The 22,048-nt window shown below is 41.8% G+C and overlaps 1 protein-coding gene across 8 annotated transcripts in view; it reads left to right on the top strand.

Annotated features, from left to right (window-relative positions):
• The first annotated feature begins 235 nt into the window (after positions 1-235).
• The window catches only part of PDE9A (phosphodiesterase 9A), a 67,020-nt gene continuing 45,207 nt past the window's right edge, over positions 236-22,048 (top strand). For 4 of the 8 annotated variants that reach the window (XM_054973795.1, XM_054973793.1, XM_054973798.1 and 1 more), the window contains exons 1-4: positions 8,441-8,538; positions 8,781-8,835; positions 14,606-14,676; positions 20,479-20,563. In XM_054973795.1, coding sequence (XP_054829770.1) covers positions 14,655-14,676; positions 20,479-20,563 — 107 coding nt within the window. In that variant the 5' untranslated portion in view covers positions 8,441-8,538; positions 8,781-8,835; positions 14,606-14,654. Of the gene's footprint in view, positions 337-1,389; positions 1,407-8,440; positions 8,539-8,780; positions 8,836-14,605; positions 14,677-15,509; positions 15,562-20,478; positions 20,564-22,048 lie in introns of those variants that run through there. The other 4 variants (XM_054973800.1, XM_054973794.1, XM_054973796.1 and 1 more) reach the window with 4 other exon arrangements.

The raw sequence follows: 22,048 nt of genomic DNA, 5'->3' as shown, positions 1-22,048 counted from the left end.
CTTTGTTAGTCATATATCTTTACTGTACTCTGGGGTTATAAAAACATACGTCTTCATTCTTTTATTACATCTATAAACATCAGGCTGCAGTTGACTGCTCTCGGGATTAGAATGTGCCAGTACTTCAAGTGAATTTTGACAATGAGAGGGAGGGAAAGTAGAAGAGTTAGGGGTGGGTTTTTTCTTCCTTTTTTCTTCCATCATTTTTATAGGGCCTTGCCACTCTCTTGTCTGCTTCAGTCTCTGCCAAAGTTCTGAGAGGCAATGAATTTGGGATCCACAGGTCTCAGAGTTTATGTTTGCATTGGCCTTGTATAACGTTCTGTGGCTTATACGGTAAGCAGCAACAAATCTTTCATGCTATTTTTAATTAAAAATGTGCTGTTTGTTTAGTTTCGGCCTCTGAATTTCCAGCAGAAGTTGAAACTGCTTTTTAGATAAGTGAAAGGTATTTCCTTGACTAGAACTAATCTTTTAATTTACTGTTCCGCTTGTTGCAGTTTCGGGTTGCTTAATAAAAACAGGATAAAATAGGATCTTATTGGATCTACTTGAACTCTGTGCTTTGAGTGTTTGCTCCATTTTAGGGTAAAAATGTTTCAAATCTTAAGTCAAATCTTTGCCTAAACAACAAAAACAAAATTACAATGTACTTTTAAATATATTTTAAGAAGATGTAGTTTGGACAAAATGTATGCTTAAAATACAACAATATCCATCAGGAATATATTTTAAATATTGGAATGCAATAATTCCTTAAATATAAGAAGAGTTAAGTATGGTGTTCACCTGCTCAGTATCTTCTTTGCACTGTTACATACATTAATACTAGAGAGAGAAAAATACAGAAAACTACTAGTTTTACTTTTATTTTTGCACATAGAAATTATATTTAACAGCATATGGAACAAGTTTAAACTTTATCATATAGTAATTGGGAAATATTCTGTTAAAACAATAACTTGCAGCCTACTCCTATGCTTGTTTAATCAGAAGTAAATCCCACTGGGTTCAATAGGACTTACTCCTAAGTAAATGTGTACAGAATAGAACCTAGTGTATTGATCCATCATACAATTAAGCTCAGGCTGATAAACAGCCATTAGTTTCTATACTCCAAATTTGCTGAAAGCAACTGCTGCTTTAAAAAAAAAACAGAGAATTGAGGTGTTAGTTTTGTTCTCATATTAGGAAAACAATGGAACCATTAATTTGCAAGAAACTATGTAAAATAATGTATATTAATGTGGTATTTTCTTAATAATGATATAGACTGTGGTTCATATTCAGAGGCAGTGTTCATCTTATTTCCAATGCCTAGGGAAGCAAGTGATAGGAAAATCTTCATTTTGCTCTCCTGATGAGTTTCCTAGGATATCTGGTTATCCACTATTGGAATGATTTATGTATGTATGTATGTATGTATGTATGTATGTATGTAAAACATTTGTTAGTCATTTGTTATCATGCAGCAATTCAAGGCGACTTACAAGATAAATAAAATAACAATAAAATATGCTTTAAAAAACCCAGAATTCAAGAACACTTTTTAAGACTGCTAGTAAGAAAACTGAGTTAATTAAAACATCACTGTCTTCATCTGCCCCCTAAAGATTAACAGTGAGGACGTTAGGTGTCAATGTCCTTGGGGACATTGTTTCAGAATCATGGGACTGCCACCAAAAAGGCCCTCTCTTGTGTACTCACCAAATGCACTTCTTTAGTTGATGGGATAGTCAGTCCCTGTGATCTTTTTTTAAAAAAAATATTATAAATTTTTATTGGATGGGTTAACATACATTCATTATACATCTTACAACATAATCTCCCATTATATTAATATATGTGCCCACCCCCTCCCCTCCCCCCCTTTTCTGTGTTGACTCCCAACAGCACTATAACCCCTTTATTTCTTATTATTACCTCTACATTCCATTTGTCTCTATTGTTAAAGGCAAAGTTCTTACTTCTTCATTTATAAATTCTTAGTAATTGTCAAGAGACCATAATTGTCCTTTTACATCCCATTTCTTTTCTAAATAGTTTTTAAATTTCTCCCAGTCTATAATAAATTCATTTGGATCTTGCTCTCTTAATTTTCTTGTCAGTTTGTCCATTTCTGCCATGTACAACAGCTTTTGAATCCAATCTTCCACTTCTGGTAATTCTTCTTGTTTCCAGTACTGTGCATATAATATTCTTGCTGCTACTATCATATAATACAGCAATACCCTATCCATAACATTCACTTTCTCTATATTCAATCCTAATAATAACAATTCAGGGCTCTTTACCACACTACTTTTCAAAATTGATGACATTTACGCAAAAATCTTAGACCAAAACAGCTTGGCCTTTTCACATGTCCACCACATATGATACAAAGAACCGTCATGCTTTTTACATTTCCAACATTTGTTTGACATTTGATTATTACCATTTGCTAACTTTTTCGGTGTTAAGTACCATCTATACATCATCTTGTAACCATTCTCTTTTAAACTAGTACATACATCTTCAGTGTATTTTCCCATAGATATTCCCATGCACCCATTGTGATTTCTCTATTACAATTTACTGCCCATTTTACCATTTGGATTTTGACTGTCTCATACTCTGTATACCATTTCAATAAAAGTTTATATATCTTAGAAATCACTTTTGTTCCCTCCCCAAGTAGGAGTTCCTCCAACTCAGTCCCTGTGATCTTAATTTCCAGCAGAAACATATGGAAGAAGACATTCCTTCAGATACCCCAGTCCCAAGCCAAATAGGCCTTTAAAGGACAAAAACAACTTGTTGAAATGGACCCAGCAACAGATTAGTAGCCAGTGTAATTGCTGTAGTATTGAGGTCACATGTTACCAATAACTGGTCTTGTCCAGCCATCTGTCCTCAGCATTCTGCACTAGCTGCAGCTACCAAGCATTCTTCAAGGGCTTGGTAGATGGCCATCTGACAACAATGCTGATTCTATGAACCTAGGAAGATAATGAGAGGGAGGACAGGAAGGGTTACAATAGTGCTTAGTTCTTGTGGCCCCTTCTTACATGCCCACGGTAATGCCAATTGCCACCTTGGAGTCAGAGAGCAATTTTTCCCAGGCCAGTTCAGCTAGGGATCCTGACAGTGTTTTGCCATTTTCTGGGCATGGAGTAAGGGTCATTGGATGGGGGGGAGGGGAGGTAGTTGTGAATTTCCTGCATTGTGCAGGGGGATGGACTAGATGACCCTGGAGGGCTCTTCCAACCCTATGATTCTGTGATTAGATGGATCTTTGGTAAGATTCAACACGGGCAGTTCATAGGTTATTAATTCAGTGACATGTGCTTGCCTTGATACACTTTGTGTGAAGAAGGGATTCTGAGGCATTTACCTCTAACAAATAAAAGATCAAATTTTCATTCTCTCAGCAATGAACTAAGCTACAACAGACACCTGGCAAGCCCCCTTCTTCCATCCCTTGGATTGTGCTTTCTAAAGTCCAAGACACTAAACACTACTTCAACATATAGAGCCAGTTTGTTATCAAAGGAATGGCTATAAAAAGATTCTAATAGTTGCAAGCTCATGGAAGTAGAGTATCAGAATGAGGGGACTCACCTGTATCCCAGTGTTGGGACACCCTGAAATCAAGGATCAGCACCCAAGTCAATCAAGGCAGAAAATATTGGCAAAGAATAGATAAATTTATTAGAGCCGAGAACCCGAATAAACTGATGCACCACAAATATCTCTGTCAGGCACACTTAAGGTAAAGGTAGTCCCCTGTGCAAGCACCGAGTCATTACTGACCCATGGGGGGACATTGCGTCACGTTTTCTTGACAGACTTTTTATGGGGTGGTTTGCCATTGCCTTCCCTGGTCATCTACACTTTACCCCCAGGAACCTGGGCACTCATTTTACCGACCTTGGAAGGATGGAAGGCTGAGTCAACCTTGAGCGGGCTACCTGACACGGCTTCTGCCAGGATCAGACTCAGGTCGTGAGCAGAGCTTGGGCTGCAATACTGCAGCTTACCACTCTGTGCCGCAGGGCTCTTAGGGCATGCTTTCTATATATCCTCTAAGAGTCTCTCTATGCAAGACACATTACACAGGAATGCTCAAATGAAAGATCTTACACTTTTTCTCCCATTGTGGATACACATGCATTGCTAGGGAGACACAGTACACTTGAATATAAGACCACACAGAAAGTAAATCGCTTGAGCATCCCCTTGCAAGAGCGAAATTATACAAGACACCAGACGAAATTAACCAAGACACTAGACATGTGTTCTTCATGTGTCAGGTCCTGAAAGATTCCCTAGGTAGTGTAGTCTGACAAAGAACAGTCGCTCAATGTGATTCTCTGCCTGGGGAAGAGCAATGGCAGGGATTCTGTCTCTCTCTCTCTTGCAAAAAGCCTCAGCTTGGATTATTCTCCGAGAGCTCGGGGGCAGGTGGGGACATAACAGCTGTAATTGTTGTGCCCGGGGTGAGTACCCCAAACACCCTGGGACTTGCCACAGACCCCTTACCTACAAACCGACGACACCCCAGCAGCAGGCACAAAGAGCCCAGAGGAGTTGACGCAGCTCCAGCCAGTGGAGAGGGAGGGGGGAAATAAGCCAACTGGAGAAGCCAGCTGGATGCATGCTGCCCAGCCAAGCCTTAAGGGGCAAGAGGCACGCACACCTACCTGGGACACTGACGCCATGGCAAACAGGCTACATGCCCCTACCCAGGTCCTAAGGGGAACCAGCTGCAAAGTTTACCCTGGGGAACTGACCAGAACCCAGGAGGCCAGGGTGGCTTCTCAGGAGCAGCAGCAGCCAAGCCACATTGCCTGGAAAAGCCCTGCCAACCCCATCCTGCAGTAAAGGATAACCCAGGTAGCCAGGGTGGCTCCTCGTGAGCAGAGGCAGCCAAGCCAAATCGCCTGGAAAGGCCCTTCCAGCCCCACCATGCAGGAAAGGATAAGGGGGCAGGGAGGAATGAAAGGAGGAACACCTGAAGGTGCTACCAGCTGGGTTACATCTAGCCCCACCATGCAAGAAAGGAGAGCAGGGAGAGACTGGGATGAGAGAGGAAATACCTGAGGGCATACCTGGCTGGAGGGCATCAGCGATAGGGCAGATCCTGGGAGGAAGGGAGGGGGAAGTTGAGAAGCCCTACAAAGACAGGCTCAGTAAGGAGCTTGGGGTGGGTTGTATAGGAGTGGTGATAGAGGTGGAGAGAGGCGAAGGAGTGGAGAGTTATGGAGAGTATGCGAGCAAAGAGGAGGAGGAGGAGTTCGACAGGTTGAGCAGGCCTACAAATCATAGAGAGGGAGCAACTGAAGTATACCTCCCCTCCTTCCACAAAGTTGGAACCTCTGCTGTCCCTGTCTGTGCCTGGGAGCTGTAGTTCAGGCCCACTGGCACTCTGTGCAGCCATGCCAAAGCCTGACATGTAGCAATATACCAGAGCACTTGGAGCACCTCCATGTGTCTGAATTTTTACTATGCTTTTTATGCAATAGACTTTTGCACACCTTGTACCAGATGAAAGCAAAGGCTAGTTTTTCCATTATTATATGTTTTTTCCTGCACAAGGAAAATCAGAGATACATCCAGGAGTTGCAGAAGCCTAAGAGGCTAGAAGAAGGTTTGACATGGGCATTAAATGCCCTTGTTCCCTGTAGCTGACTGGATTTGTCAGTCATCGGCTGTTTTCACACTACTAACCTGCTTCCGTGATGTTGTGAAACATCGCGCAAAAAACGTGGAAGATAGTGTCTTCTTGCGAGAGTTTTGTGCGATGTCGCGCAAAACTCTTGTGAGAAGACGCTATCTTCCGTGTTTTTTGCGCGATGTTTCACAACATCACGGAAGCCGGTTAGTAGTGTGAAAATGGCCATTATTGCATCTGTGAATTTAATTTCTGTAATTAAATAGATAACTACAGAATTTCCCATATTTCAAAAGCGCTTCCTCGTCTTTGGGTGCACAGATAATCCCCTGCTATAGTGTGGAGCTAATGGACAGCTTGTTTCAGCACTGAGCCAAAGAGTGCCCATTGCCAGAGCACACAGGCAAGCTCTTTGGAATTAAGGCAACACACCCCCAGCCTGCTCACTGCTGATGAGAGAGCAATAATATCGTTTCCAGAGTAATTCTGCACTGATAAAAGCCATTTTAATTTGGATCATGCTACAAGTGGCAGGTGTAGAAGAAACTTTAACCACTCACTTTTGAATCCTTAATGTTTTGTCTAATAAGTTTCTTTGAAAAAATGGAGTCAAACATTGACATAGAGATGTAGCCATCATCTAACCTATGCAAAATATAGGGATGCAGGTCCTTTCAGTGTCTTGATATTGTTCTGCTCATCAGCCTGTTTTTATCATTTAACACACCACTGAATGCATACATTCTATTCTCGACCATACCTCTGATGAATATTAGATTATTGCTTATACCTCCATATTCAAGTTCACTGGGGTAATTCTTAAGATTAATTCTGTCCTTGGGCATTTCTGTAGTCCTTTCCAGTTAAAATGGAAATCTGCAGTTTGATGATTGCACCCAGTCTTACATTTTTATTCCACCATTACTCCATGGAGATCACGGTGGCATGGATGCTTCTCTTCCCCCTCCTAGTGTCTGGGAGGCAAGTAAGGCTTAGAAAGAGAGTGATTTACCCAACAAGCTTTCTGTCTAAGTAGGAATTTGGACCTAGGTGTCCTGAGGCACTCTAACTATTACACCATACTGGCTTTATCATCCTTTCTAAATCAGTACATATGAAGTGTTGTACTGGAGTACAAACCCTGACCTGGATAGCCCAGGTGAGCTTGATCTCATCAGATCTCAGAGCCAAGCTACAAGTGACGCCTTACACAGGTTGGACACTTGTCAGCTTCCCTCAAGTTTTGATGGGAAATGTAGGCATCCTGGTCTTGCAGCTGTAATGGAGAGCCAAGGTGTAAAACCAGGACGCCTACATTTCCCATCAAAACTTGAGGGAAGCTGACAAGTGTCCAACCTGTGTCAGGCATCACTTGTAGCTTGGCTCTCAGAAGCTAAGCAGGGGTGGCCTTGGTTAGTAATTGGATGGGAGCAGGGATTTTTTTCTGGGAAAAGAGGTGGTGGAACTCTCAAGAGTTTCTGGGAAAAGAGGTGGTGGAACTCTCAAGAGGGAAATGAGGGGAAGTGAGGGGCAGGGCAAACCACCTCTGTTAGTCTCTTGCCATGAAAACCCCATGTGGGGTCACATAAGTCAACTCTGACTTGAGGGTACTCTCTACCTACTGGGCTGCAAACAGTCAAAAGTTACCAAGCTCTACCTAATATTTATTCCCATTCCAGTTCCAAGCTATTCACTTTTATTTTGAAAGATCCCTTTTAATAAGCTAGGTGCCCTCTGTATAATGGCTACTTCATTCTTACCGTTTCTTGGATGAAACATTACTGTCTCTATAATGAGGTCAAAGGCCATTTTAACTTACCTTGAACTAAGTCTGCAAAGCATTTTACAATGATCTCATTCATCTTCTCAACAATCTTTTGAAATAGATTGTTCTTTCAATTTTATAGAGCATGGATTGTGAACTCTGCTTGAAATTCTTTGGATCCCTCCCCCCCACCCCCCACCCCCGGCTAACTGATGCTGGGAGACATCTGTCAAATGTATTCTTGGCTGTGATTTAATTTGAACCCAAATTCCATTTGAAAACTCTGCTGACCAAACCTTTTGTAAATTTTGTGCAGTGTGTTTCCCTGTTCCACCAAACCAGTTATCTAGAAAGGGAGTTCATTAATTGCCAGGTTTTGTTCTCACTTTTACTAGTTCTAAATACACTTTTTTCTAGAAGTATGTATATATTCATTATGCTAGGATTTGATCTATTGTCTCTAGGCATGGAAAATAAGTAGATTTGAACTCTTTATATTTTTTCATCCGTTTCCTTCTCACTTTCCCCTTTTTCTTTTTTAAATAAGCCCTGTGTATCAGCTGGGGAACTGAAAATGTATTTCTATGACAAAGTATAGAGTGCTTAAAAGCATGTTGTGAAGGTGTTATAGAAAGTAACAAGAAAATGGCTGCCCACACTGTATGTTTAAAATAGTTATTACTTTCCAAAACATCCTCACAAGACACTGTAGCAGAATGCTTCCTTTTTGCCTACTGGTAAAATATATTTCATAGCCTGAATTTTGTAAAAACAAGAATGCTCTTTATACAGAGTTACAGAAATGTAGGTGTACATGTAGGAATACACCATGAATTCAAATAACTAGAACTTTAACAAAATTAAGGTTTGAGGACTGGTGGATCAAAGGAAATGTTTCATTTCTGACAGAAGGGAAAAACTAATTTAGTTTAAAGTGTTACCTTTCCAATTTCAAATATAACAGTATCTGAAGTAATTTTTTTCTTTTCAAGGTGATCATTGTATGACTAAAAAGAACACCTGCAGTTGTACTGCTGCAAATGCCATTTATAAAGACTATCGATCTTCATGCTTCAGAACATAATTTGATCTCAACAAACATCTGCCCCGTCTATAGGTTTGCATAACACCTGCAGTTACACCAAGGACAAAAGAGATGTTGGATTTCTCAAACCTTTGATTATCTCCACAGTGGCAACTTTTCGCAAGTGTTGATTTGCTGGAAATGTCCAAGCTTATCTGTTTTGCTAAAGATGTTCTCTTTTAGAGTTCTGTTGTTAGAATGGAATTGGATATCTGCTGTCTTCCATCTTCTTATTATCTCATAGTTTTTCCTTTTTATTTTTTACATATTTATAGAAAAAGAGGAATTGATCCAGAATTTGCTGGCACAAGTGGCTGAACAATTCTCAAGGTAAAATGTTTACAAGGTAGTTTTATGATATTTTCTGCTTCTATAGATTTGAACAAACAACTTCCAAATAGCATACTTCAGAAAATATCATTCAGAAAACCAAACAGGATATTTCTAAATCACTGAGAAATTTATATAGATTGCTCAGTAAGAGAAAGGTGATTACATCAGTTAGATTGAGTTAGACTAGCATTTAACTTGGAACTGAACACTCATCTTCAAAACAGGGTGTGTGGAAAAATGAACTTCTGAGCACAGGAGGCAGGAGAAGCTGTGTAATTCCCTCTCTTCCACCAGCATGTTTTTGCAGATAGAAAAGGTCATGGAGGGTAGGCTGTTTGTCTTACTGCCAGTTCCATGTGTCTGCCCAGGAGATGTGTTTTCAGCAGTAAGATGAACATCTCGCCTACCATGGCCATTTTCTGTCTGTAAAAGCATGCTAGGTGGAAGAGAAGGAATCACGAAGCACATGCTCATTTCCCCGCACACATTATTTTGAAGGTGAATGCTGGTCACAAGTTAAATGGGACTTTTCCCCAACCTTACTCTTGTTTAACATCTCATGTGATCAGACCCTAAGGCAATTCTATGCTCCTGTGACCCTCTGAGACACTGCCATCTGCCTTAAAGCTCCCTGTACAGGTACAGGGTTTTACAAGGAGTTAAGGGCAAGAGTCCTGCCCTGAATACACACACAGGATCCCTCTCTGTCCTCTTCCAGAGGCTCCACAAGACAGGCAACCAGCTCCCTATATTCACTGCCCCTCACCCAGCTACTGCCCAGGGGTATTGGGGATATAGAGCAGTGTTTACTTGCTCTATATATTGCCATCATTGAGTTAGGCTCATTGGTCATGACCAGAATGCTTAATGTTCATGTATGTGTTTTATTTCCCCTCAGCCAACAACTTCTGGACAGCTAGGGTTAAAATAGAAACCAGAATAACTTATTTGCAAGATATTTAATGCAGGAGTGAATGATTTAAAACACACAGAAATATTGATGTTAAGAGATGCACATATAACCCCATATTTGTATAATAGTGGGTGGTTATAATATAAATTAACAAGTGTCAGCAGCCAGCAATTAACTGCTGCCTCCCCTCAGCAGCTCTCTCCAGTATGAACTCCCTTAACAGATCTTCCAAAGGTCACTAGCCCCAGCATTCTGCCAGCTCTCATTGGCTGTTTCCCAGGAGAGGCGAAGCTGGAACTAGTCATGTCTGTCACAGCACCCTTATTTGAAAAAAAATCCCACTGTACACAGAGGGATGTACTTCTGAGTAACTTCTGTAGGATCATCCTGCACTTGTTCTTCCCATCTTTTAACTGAAATGAGGAGAGAAACTCTTCACCTGTATGACTAGGATCTGTGTTGGGGAAGAAAGGGTGCCTGTTTTTCCACTCTCATAAAACTGTTCTATCTCAGTGGCTTTCAAACTGAGAGTAGCCCCTGTGTGTCATCAGGTAATTCTTAGGTATCCTTTAGTAAGAAGACCAGTAATGGTAGAAACACTTGTCTTGGGAAGACAGCTTGCCTAGTTTTAACAACCATCTCCTAAAAGAAACATCTGGAGGGGGTGGGATATGTGTCAGGGTTCACTCTCATTCCATATGGAGCAATAATTAGGCCCACAAGGGCTGCGCTGGGATGCTGTGTAGTTTAGAAACTTCCCAGAACCCCCTGCAACAGTCAAGGATTCCGTTGTATAAATGCAATGGCTCCTTGGCAGACAATTCAAAAGGTCTCTGATGCTAAAAATCTGAAAACTAGTAATTTAGGCCATAAAAACTAAACACCTCATCATCATTGTGAGCCACTCTGCAATTGTATTATCTAAAGAGACAGAAACAGAAACATAAAGCTGGAAGGTATCCCTAAGGGTCATCTAGTCCACCCCCCTGCACAACACAGGAAATTCAGCTATCTCCCCCTCACCTCCCTCAATGACCCCTTCTCTATGCTCAGAGAAAGGCAAAAAACCTCCAGGATTCCCAGACTGTCTGGTCGAGGAAAATTCCTTTGAGACTCAAAAGCAGTGCTCAATATTACCCTGGGCATATAAGAAAGGGCCACGAGAGCCAAGCGCTGGCTCATCCCTTCATGCACTCCCTCTCTGGATCTGTGTATATTCATATTAAGTCAGAGAATCATCATAAGTATTAGATGAACATCTAGCCTCTTCTTAAATACCTCCAAGGAAGGAGAGCCCACCACCTCCAGAGGAAGCCTGCTCACCGAGGAACCGCTCTGTCAGGAAGTTTTTCCTAACTTTTAACCAAAAACTCTTTTGCTTTAATTTAAACTTGTTGTGTCTGGTCCAACTTGCTGGAGCAACAGAAAACAATTCTGCTCCATCCCCTATGTGACAGCCCTTCAAATGTTTGAAGAGGGCTATCATATCACCTCTCATTCACCTCCTCTCCAGACTAAACATATCCAGCTCCTTCAACCTTTCCTCATAAGACTTGGTCTCCAGACCCCTCATCATCTTTGTAACCATCCTTTGGACACATTCCAGCTTGTCAACATGCTTCTTAAACTGTGGTGCCCCAAACTGTACACAGTAATCCAAATGAGGTCTAACCAGAGCAGAATAAAGCTATACCATCACCGTATACATCTGCTGATACAGCCTAAAATCACATTTTTCTTTTTAGCTACAGCATCACATTGCTGACTCATGTTCAGTGTATGATCTACTAAGACCCATAGATCCTTTTCACATTTACTACTACCAAAATAGGTGTCCCCCATCCTATAAGTGTGCCTTTGATTTGTCCTACCTAAATGCAGAACTTTATATTTATCTCTGTTGAAATTCATTTTGTTAGTTTTAGCCCAATTTTCCATCCTGTTAAGATCACTTTGAATCTTGCTTCTGTCTTCTGCTGTGCTTGCAACCTCTCCAAATTTAGCATCATCTGCAAATTTAATGAGCAAGCCCTCTATTCCTTCATCCAAGCCATTTATAAAGATGTTGAACAACCAGGGCCCAGGACAGACCCCTGAGGCACTCCACTTGTCACTTCTCCCCAGGAAGATGAAGAACCATTTACAAGCACTCTTTGGGGATGATCTGTCAACCAGTTACAAATTCATCTAACAGTAATAGGATCCAAACCATATGTTACCAGCTTGTCAACCAGAATATCATGTGGAACATTATCAAAAGCCTTACTGAAATCAACTATGTCCACAGCATTCCCCTGATCCACCAAAGCAGTAATTCTCTCAAAAAAGGAGATAAGGTTAGTCTGACATGACTTGTTCTTGAGGAACCCATGCTGGCTCTTAGTAATCACAGCTGTCTTTTCTAAATGCTCAAGGACTGACTGACTGATGATTTGTTCTAGGACTTTTCCAGGTATGGATGTCAAGCTAACAGGTCAATAATTAATGGGCTCCTCCTTTTTCCCCCTTCTTGAAGATGGGGACAACCATTTGCCCACCTCCAATCTTCTGGCACCTCACCTGTACTCGAAGAATTCTCAGAGATGATAGTACCTTTAGTACCCTAGGGTGCAAAATTCATCTGATCCTGAGGACTTGATTTCATTTAAAAAAGCTAAGTGTTTATGTATCACCCCAACATCTATCGTAGGCTGCAATTCCATTTCTTCCTCATGTGATCCCTTTTTGCCAGGGTGAGCAGCAGCACAGTTCCCCTTGCAATGGAAGACTGAGGCAAAGTTGGAATTGAGCAGTTCTGCCCTCTCTTTATCACCTGTTAAAATCTCACTTTCCTCTTCCCGCAGTGGGCCTATCCTTCCTTATCCTTTTTCCTGCTCCGAACATAACCAAAGAACCATTTTTGTTGTGTTTAGCATCTCTCAATAGCCTAAGCTCATATTGAACTTTAGCCTTTCTAACACTCTCTCTACAAGCACTGGCAAGTTGTTTATATTCACCCTTGCTTATACAGCCCTCCTTCCATTTCTTAAATGTCTTTTTTAATTTTCAGATCCTTAGAAAGCTGTTTATGGAGCCACCCTGGCTTCTTTAGGTTCCTCCCATTTTTTTCCTCATTGGAATAGTTTGTGATTATGCCTTCGATGTCTTGCTTTTAAGAAACTCCTGCCGATCTTAAATGCCTTTCTCCCTGAGTGTTTCTGACCATGGGATTCTTCCCAGCATGACTTTGAGCTTTTTAAAATTAGCTTTTTTAAAATCCAATCTATACATCTGACTATGTTCAACTTTTCCCTTATCCAAGATCTTAAAACTCCAAAATTACATGATCACTACTACCCAGGATGATAACTACTTTTACCTCATCAACCAATTCTCCCCTGTTGGTGAGAATCAAGTCCAAAATAGCAGACATCCTTGTTTCCATCTCTACTTTCTGGAAGATGAAGTTGTCAGCAAGAAATGTATTAGACCTTATGTTTTTAGCAGAGTTTGACTTCCAGCAGATATCAGGGTAGTTGAAATCTCCCATGATGACTATGTTCCATCTCTTTGAAAATTTTGTAATCTGGTCTAGGAGTATATCATCCAAGCCCTCTGCCTTGCCCAGTGGTCTGTAGAAGACCCCCACCATAATATCACTATTATTGCATTCTCCTTTTTATCTTTACTCAGATGCTCTCATCTGACCTCCCATGCTCAGATTCTGCTATATCCTTACATGTATATATATCCTTGACATATAGTGCTACTCCTCCACCCTTCCTTATTGGACTATTCCTTTTAAACAAGTTGTTCCCCTCAGTCTGAATATTCCAATTGTGTATCTCAACCCATTAAATTTCAGTAATGCCTATTAGGTCATAGTTCCCTATCTGTATTAAGACTTCAAGTTCCTCTTGTTTGTTACCCATACTTCCCATAGTCTAGAGAGACTGGAATCTGTGGTTTATGTGCCTGGAGCGCTTCATATTTGTCCTTAGCCACTAATCATGAGCGCTTTTATAACAATACAATTGCATTAATATCAGATTATACAATTGCATTAATATCAGATTATACAATTGCATTAATATCAGACATTTACATTAAGAGACATATTTCTTAGAGTCTTTAACAGCCGAAACAGCCGCTGCCTCTCTCGCCGCTGGAGAAGGAAGCTGAGAGGAAGGAGGACGAGAGGAAGAGGCTGGGGCGGGGGAGCGCAGGGGGCGGCTGCAGCAAGAGCGCCACCGCCGCCGCGCCCCAGCCTAAGAGCATCCCTCCGCCACTTTCCAGGCTCCTCGAGTCCCTCGCGCTTGGGAACGGCGGCGGCCGAGCGAGAGGAGCCCTCCTCCTCCCTCCTCCTCCTCTGAGCGACGGGAAGGAGAAATGCCTACATTTCCCATCAAACCTTGAGGCAATTCAACCCAGGTTGAATTGAGGGAACTCGTCTCATCTGTTTCGGCTCCAAGACTCCACCCCACAGCCCAGCACACGATACCCAACGTGAAGAGAGCCCCTGACCTGCACTGAATGGAGAACTTTGCATATCCTCACAGGAGACTGCTCCATGCACAAAGCATTCCTCTGCATTGAAATGAATGGGAAAGGCTTGTGGGCTGAGTTAACTACATTTGCACAGTGTTACCCTTAAAGCTTCATCAGATAGCTGGACCAGGGCAGCAGCTTGTTGTAAAGGCATCTTCACTGACAGAATTCTTTTTATAAGATGTTTTAAAATATGCATACAAAGACCTGGGTGTGTTTTCCCACTAGTTTTCCCTGAGGGACTCAGATTTCTAATAAAACTACTTAATTGTGCAGTTATAAAAAATACAAGCTGCATTTTTACTTGAAGTCTTTTTTCCCTTCTAGGGTATTTAAAATCAATGAACTGAAAACAGAAGTAGCTAATCACTTGGCAATGTTGGAGAAAAGAGTTGAATGTGAGTGTCATTTTTTCCCCTAATTGAAACTTGGAATTGTTTTGTGTAAATTAAGAAGGTCTGAGACCTGAGGGGGATATATATATTTTATGAGTATTTGTTCTGCCTTTTATGTTTTGTGAGATATAATATTATTGGGGGGGGTTAATACTTTGAAAAATAAGCTTCTAGTTTTATATTCCTAATTATCTGGTTAGAATGAATATTTGAAAAGACCACATACAGACCTATTTCTTTTAATGCACCTCTTTCATAAACATGTTCCGTACATAAACCTGAAAGACAAGTCTTCTTGTGGAGCTCATATTCCCCAGACCAGGCTTAGATATCTTATGGTGCAATCCTATGCAGAGTTTCTCCAGTCTAAGACCATTGAAATCAAATAACTCTCCATAAGATTGCAGTGATATAGTCAGATCCCCATCCATGTTTGCTCAGAAGTAAACTAATGTGAGCCCCTTGTTCAGTGGGGAATATTACCAAGCAAGTAAGCACAGGTCTGATGCCTGAGAATCCTTAACAAAGGCTGCAGTCTGTCCCGACAAGTCTGTCTTGAGGTACACTTCTTCCACTTCCTTCCTTCCATTTGTTTCTGAGGACTGTGCTTTCAGGCTCTATGCTGCTTTTCCAGATAGAAGAAAATGGAAAGTATCTTCTGGTTACTTAGAAACTGCTGGATTTCCCCCCTCAGCTGCTTCCAAGTCCAGGAAACTCAAGGAACTGCAGCCAGCACATGGAAAAGGAAGTAGTTAGTATGACTTCACCCACCATCGAGATGCAGCAGCTACAAGTTTAGGATGCCAAAGCAGGATCCAGCATATGGGACAGCTGCTTCATTACCTAAAGGAGAAAGCAATCTTCCTTCCTTCCTTCCTTCAACTTAAAGTAGGCATTCAATTTTATCTTCACATGCACCATGTGAGATGGGTTAGATCGAGAAATAGTGTGTGAGATAGCATTCAACTGGCTATAGTTCACCCAGTGAATTTCATAACTGAGCAGAGATTCCAGTCTTCCTGGTCTAAGTCCAACGCTATATTCATAAAAACCACATGGCTCTGTCTTGCTTCTCTCCACAGCCTATGCCAGTTCCTTTCTTCTCAAACCGTACAAATTCCCCAAACAGCATATCTTTTTTGGTGGGGAGGCTTCGTTCACAAAAGCATACTATAGTGTGCAAGTTGCTATGTGGAGGCAGTCCATGTGCAAAGCGTCTTCTCACTTGAGTTCCACAATTTTCATTATGCAGCTCTTCTGTTTGGTGTTTTTTGTTATTGATGATATGGTAAAATTTGAAAAAACTGTTGGAATTAATGTGCAGACACAAATGTCTGAATGTGTGGAACAGGGTAATAAACGGGCAGAAAGTTATTAATTTTTAGAACGCTTCAAAGATTTAAGTCTTAGCCAGACTATGAATGCCATAAAATAAATAAATTTCAATGCACGTGTAAAATTTGCTCAGCTTATTTTGAATGATAAAGGGTTGTTGTGTCTCTTTGATAAGGATTTTGAATGGAACTCTGTTGTAAATGTGAAACACCAACACTTTTTTTGTTTTCTTATTGAGGACTAAAAACTGTGTGAATGTTCCTTAACAAGTAAAATGACTGTAAAAAAAATCATTTTACTAAGTTGTGGACTAACTCTGGCTCCCTGGTACAGGTATCTGTATGATGTACCTGGGAGGCTTCTGGGAGAGAATGGATGCATAGTATGTAGGCTGCAACATCTTCAAGTTACTCACAATATGGATTGCTCTGGTTTGAGGGGCTCTTTGCTAATGTCAGCCACAAAGAACGTGGGATGCCAAAGTGGAAATTCATAGTTGGAGCAATCCATTGCTGAGTAGTTTTCGAATGTCTTTTTATTTTTATTTGCTTATTGTATATATCCCACCATTTTCCCCCATGGAATTTAAAGTAGCTTACATAGGACTCCAAATTAGACCTGCCTAGCTTCACAAGCTGGCTCTATCTCATGCCCAGGGCCAGCATGTCCATAGAGGCGGTAGAGGCAGCTGCCTCGAGCACTGAATTCTAAAGGAGGCGCTGTGCTGGCCCAACGACCAGCATTCCCTGCGCTCCCGTGCAGGAATTCTCCACTCTTGGTGCAGGGCATTTCTTCTGGAGTGTAGAAGGGCAGCCCTGCCTTCCCGTTCAGCCAGCACCTGAGGAGAGGAGGAAGGTGGCACCTGCCTGCCTCTCCAGCCCTCCCATCAGACACGAGGGCAGTGAACTGCCCAAAGTGGAACTTCAAGTTCAGCCCTATCAGTGGGGACATTTCTCTCTCTGCCCCTTTTCCCCTCCTCCTCTCTCTCTCCCTCTCAATTTAAGCCTTGGGTGAAGCTTCTGCACTGGAGCAAGAGACACTCTAGTTGGCTGGGGAGCAGCAAGCTCCCGTCTCACCTTTTCTCCCCCTTGCTCCTTTCTTTCTTGCTTCCCCCCACCCCCCGGCCATGTACTAAAAGGAATGACAGGAGGATTGCCCATTGGAAATAATAGCAGAGGCTTGAAGGCCCATTGGAGATAATGGAAGCCAGGGATGCCATGCCAATTTACTTGCCTGGGCTCCATTAAAATGCATCACAACACAAAAAAAGTTGCAAAGGAACTGCGGAATGGATTTTCCATAAAGGTCTCTGGGACCAGGTGGAATACTCTGGGAGTGGAATGACAGCCCCCAGAGTGCAATGATGGTCCCTAGCTATAGAGTTTGTGCTCGAGGACCAGAAGGACAGGTTTCAGAGTGGAATGACAGTCCTTGGAATAGGCTCAGTGCTCTGGGACTGGAAGGACAGCCCCCAGAGTGCAATGCAATGATAGCCCCTGGGAGTAGAAGAAGCGTTCTTGGACTGGAATGACAACTCCCAGAGTGCAATGACAGCTCCTTGGAGCAGAATCTGTGTTCTGGGAAGGAATGACAGGTTGCACAGTGGAATGACAGCCCCTGGTAGTAGCAGAAGCATCCTTGGAGTGGAATTACAGGCACCACAATGGAATGATAGCCCCTGGGAGTAGCAGAAGTGTTCTTGGACTGGAATGACAGCACCAGAGTGGAATGACAGCTCCTAGGAACATAACCTGTGATCAGGGACTGGAATGACAGGTCAAAGAGTGGAACGACTGCTCCTGGGAATAGGGTCAGGGCTTTGGGACTGGAATGACACCCCATGTCATTCCACACCCACTGCCATTCCAGTCCCAGACCACTGATTCTTTTTCCATGGACTATCATTCCACTCTGGAGCCTGTGTTGATAGATCAAGATGGGTAGCCATGTTTGTCTGTAGCTGTAGAAAAAAGCAAGTAAATGGCATTCCTGGCTCCCATTTTCTCCAATGGACCTTCAAGCCTCTCCCATTATTTCCAGTGGGCAACCCTGTCATTCCTTTTAGTACATCCCTTTCCCCTTCCCCGATGGCATCAATTCTACTTCTCACCTTTCCTCAGGCTTTGGGGGGGGGCTGCTTTTGGTGGACAGAGTGGCTAGTTGTGTGTGCACCGCTGCAGAGGAAGGAGGAAGTGAGGTGAGACACACACAATTCCCTTTCAGTCCCTGTGCGACAGGTAGGAGCAAATCACTGTTGTTGGGTTTAAAGTTGTTGTTTTAAATTCTGTTACTTTCCTTCCCCCTTCTCCCTTTTGTTCTTCCTCCCCCTTCCTATTCTCCAGTCTCAATGCTGCTCTCCCCTTCACTCCAGCAAAGCAGCGCCCCGCACTGTGCCCCCTCTTTATCACATCCCTTAGTTTCCATATATCACCCCACCTTCCCCCTCCCGTCCAATAGTTTATTTCAATATTGATACACCACATGCTTAGCTGTCAGCTGTCGTTCACTTCAAACCCAAGGGGAGGGGGAGAAGGATGAGCATGGAGGGTAGTTCCTGAAATGGATCTTTGACAAAGTTTGGGGGGGGCACAAGTAGGTATCTCACCTCAGGTGCCAGAAACTCTGGCACTGGCCCTGCTCATAGCCTGGGCTCCTTCATGATGCTGTCTCCATGAGGGAGTGTTTCCAGGAGCTTTTCATTTTCAGACCATCATGTGAGAATCCATCCACAGAAAGGAAGTATAGCTATAGGGAATGATGTACCTGTCATGGCTTGATACATAGTCTCCATTTATTTCAGTGAAAGATAAGTAGGAGGCCACCTTAATGCACACATGAAGGTATGTGAGAATGGGTTGGATCCTAATTCCTCTTTCCTGTTTGTGCAAGCTGCATTTCTGCTTGCACAAAAGGTGAGGATTTCTGCTGACTGGCCCTTCCTACAGCAGATCCCCATGTTGTTTCCCCATGCCATCCTGAGGGTCCACCTCTACCACCTTTCCCCAAGAGGTTGCATTTCATAAAGCACAAGCTGCAATAGGAGAGGGAAATTCCACTCCACAAATGCACCCAAAGTTTTAATGGCAGTTGAATATTGAGATATCAAGGTCAGACTCGGTGCTCTGTCTTCTATCAAAACTTTCCATACTCTTCTGCTTTTCTTTCTTTCAATCACTCACACAAAGCTAACAACAGCAATTACACATATGACAAAAACTTGTTTTTTCTGCTGATATGAATGGCTAGTGCTACCGCTGGGGCAATTCTGCTTGACTTGCAAGCTGTACTGTGTGAGAGGCAGAGGAGATTAGCCATTATATTAAGATCAAATTAATACCAATTAAACAGTTTACGATCCCTTGCATTTCCTAAGCATCAGTTTATGCGCACAAGAAGCAAGCACTGCAAACAAGTAGGCTGTGAAATGATCCTACTAAGAATAATATGTACATAAAAATGGCACTGTATTAGTTCCTTGACTGTGCAGATATGAGAGAGAAAGGATGGAGGTGCCCGTGGATTTGGATTTATTCATCTTTCAGTGCTCACAAAATGTAATCCTTTGCAACCTAAAGAAATCAAACATGTTGCTTAATCAGAGAAGCATTTACAGTGCTGGTTTCAACTTCTGATTACTTGTTATTTAAAGAATCGCAATACACTTTAACCAATCTACACAAGCAACAGAATGCTGAAGTGATAGAATAGACTGTGCTGCTTCAAGGCTGCAAGTGAAGGGATGCCATTTTTGAGTCCCCTTCCATGTTAAAAAAACCAACAACTCCCTCCAAGTAAAAAGCTAATATTAAGGAATACAGATTCTATCTCTCCCAACTCGCTTTGCTAGTTTTCTACTTTCAGAGAGTTTTGTGTATGTAACAGAGAATTCAAAATGTGATTCCTTTATCTGTAGTTTGACGCATGTAGACCATTATATCACATTCTGTAGAGCTGCATGGGCTGACCAGGTCTAAATAAAGAGAACTGAAATTACTTTTCCCTTGGGGATTTCTGTAGCTATGATTTTCACAACTTCCTCTTGGATATTTAGGACATTGTTATGTTCCCGTCTCATTTAGAGGGATTTTAAGAACAGTAGGAAGTTTGTCTCCATACAATATCGTGCTTCATGTTAATATTTGCAGTGGGCTTTTTAGTGCTTTGAACTACTCATGTTCTGAGGGAAAAGCTGAAAAGCAGCAGATCAACTGAATGTTGCAGCCTGCTCACAATAGCGATGGTAACTGTTTTTATGATCTCCTAAAATCCTGGTAGTTTACAAAGACTTGTGGTGCCAGCAGCAGCAGCACCTGCTTGTCCAGGAGCAGGTTTCTGGCCAAAAGATCCATTGACTCACTATCACTAGGTAACTCCACTGTTCCAGGCCTTTTGAAATTCTGCACAATGACTGAAATGAGATCCTCCAGGCTTCTCCATGGTAACCCCCCTGTTGTTTCACTTTGTTGACAGTGGAAGGACTGAAAGTAGTGGAGATTGAAAAGTGCAAGAGTGATATTAAAAAGATGAGGGATGAAATGGCAGCAAGGAACACCAGGTAAGTTCTGTCTTTTTCTGTCCTTAAGGTCACCTCTTGAGAAAAGATTCTGGATTTAAACTCCTAGTGCTTGGGCCCTAAGCATGTTTACTCGGAAGAAAACCCTATTCAGCTCAATGGGTTTTGTTCCCATTCTATAGGGATTACTCCCACATAAGCGTGCAACTATATATTTATAATTTGTGACATTCTGAAGTTTTTAAACATAAGGTTGTATGCAGCTTATTAAGTACTCAGAAAACACTTGCTTCCTTAATCTAATATATGGCAAGCTAATAGTTAAAGTATTTTGTTCCAGTTGACTGGAAAAATAACTCTGAGAGAGAGATTAACATCTTGGTTTCGTTCTGTTTACCCATCCGGTAATAAAAAATTCTGGCCCTAGTTTTATGCATAGAACAAAAAAATCTTCTGCCAAGAAAAACATTTGTTTGGTAAGAGCCTATTATTTTAAATAAACCTGCTCAGATATGAAATGTAATCTGAGAGAATATCACAAAATACACATGGAAGCACCTCTAGTTAAAATCTTGTACTATGAGCAAATGTGTATGTTATATTTTACCCAAAAATGAGGTATTTCCTTTTTGACCAAAGACGCCAATCTACTATATTACCAAACTTGAAGTTATAATTAAAGCAACAGCAGAAACAATCAGAGTTTGTTTGGTAGACTGTATAAACTGGAAAACAGAGCCTTTTCTGTCACTGAATTCATTAGGATAAGGGATGGCAGCTAAGACACATCAGAGCTGCTATTAAATGAGAGGAGCTGGATATTTCCTGAGGACAAAATTTCTGTACTGCAGCCTTCTAAAGGTTTCACTGTCATGACTTCCCTCTGTGGTATCATGGTATTTTAACATGATTTTTTCACCAAGAGTTTAGGGTGTGCCCAGGAGTTCTTCACATCATCTGCTGTACAGAATCACTTAAAGGGTGTTGCTCAACTGTGTTTGCACTTCAAGCTATGTTTTGGTTGTCTTGCAGAAAACCTTGTATCTTATTCAATAAGTTAAACATTTGTGCAATTGATCTTTGTTTATTTAGATATTTATATTCTGCTTTTCCCCCCAATGGGTATCCAAAACAACTAGTAACACCATTTCCCCCTATTTCATTTCACAGAAACCCTATGAAGTAGGTTAGACTGAGGGCCAAACTACAAGTGACGAATGACACTTGAACGGCAAGTGTATTTCTCCCTGTTCACTTGCCCTCCACTTGATCCACTTGCCGTTCAAGTGTCATTCGTCACTTGTAGCTTGGCCCTCAGAGTGCCTGGCCCAAGTTCACTAAGAAAACTTCCATAGCAGAGTGAGGGTTTGCCCTGAGTTTCCCGGGTTCTAAGCTGACACTAACCACGCTGTCTCTGTACCTGGCTATTGTCCTTATCTCCTCACCTGCTTTTTCTTCATCATTTGTTTTGTTTTATCCTTTAAAGATAAAGGCTGTGATAAAGAAATCGCATCTAGATCCCTAGAT

This window comes from Eublepharis macularius, chromosome 3 (genome assembly GCF_028583425.1).
Source record: "Eublepharis macularius isolate TG4126 chromosome 3, MPM_Emac_v1.0, whole genome shotgun sequence".
Classification (NCBI taxonomy): domain Eukaryota; kingdom Metazoa; phylum Chordata; class Lepidosauria; order Squamata; family Eublepharidae; genus Eublepharis; species Eublepharis macularius.
The sequence above is the reverse complement of the archived record's forward strand: the minus strand, read 5'-3'. Positions and strand labels throughout refer to the sequence as shown.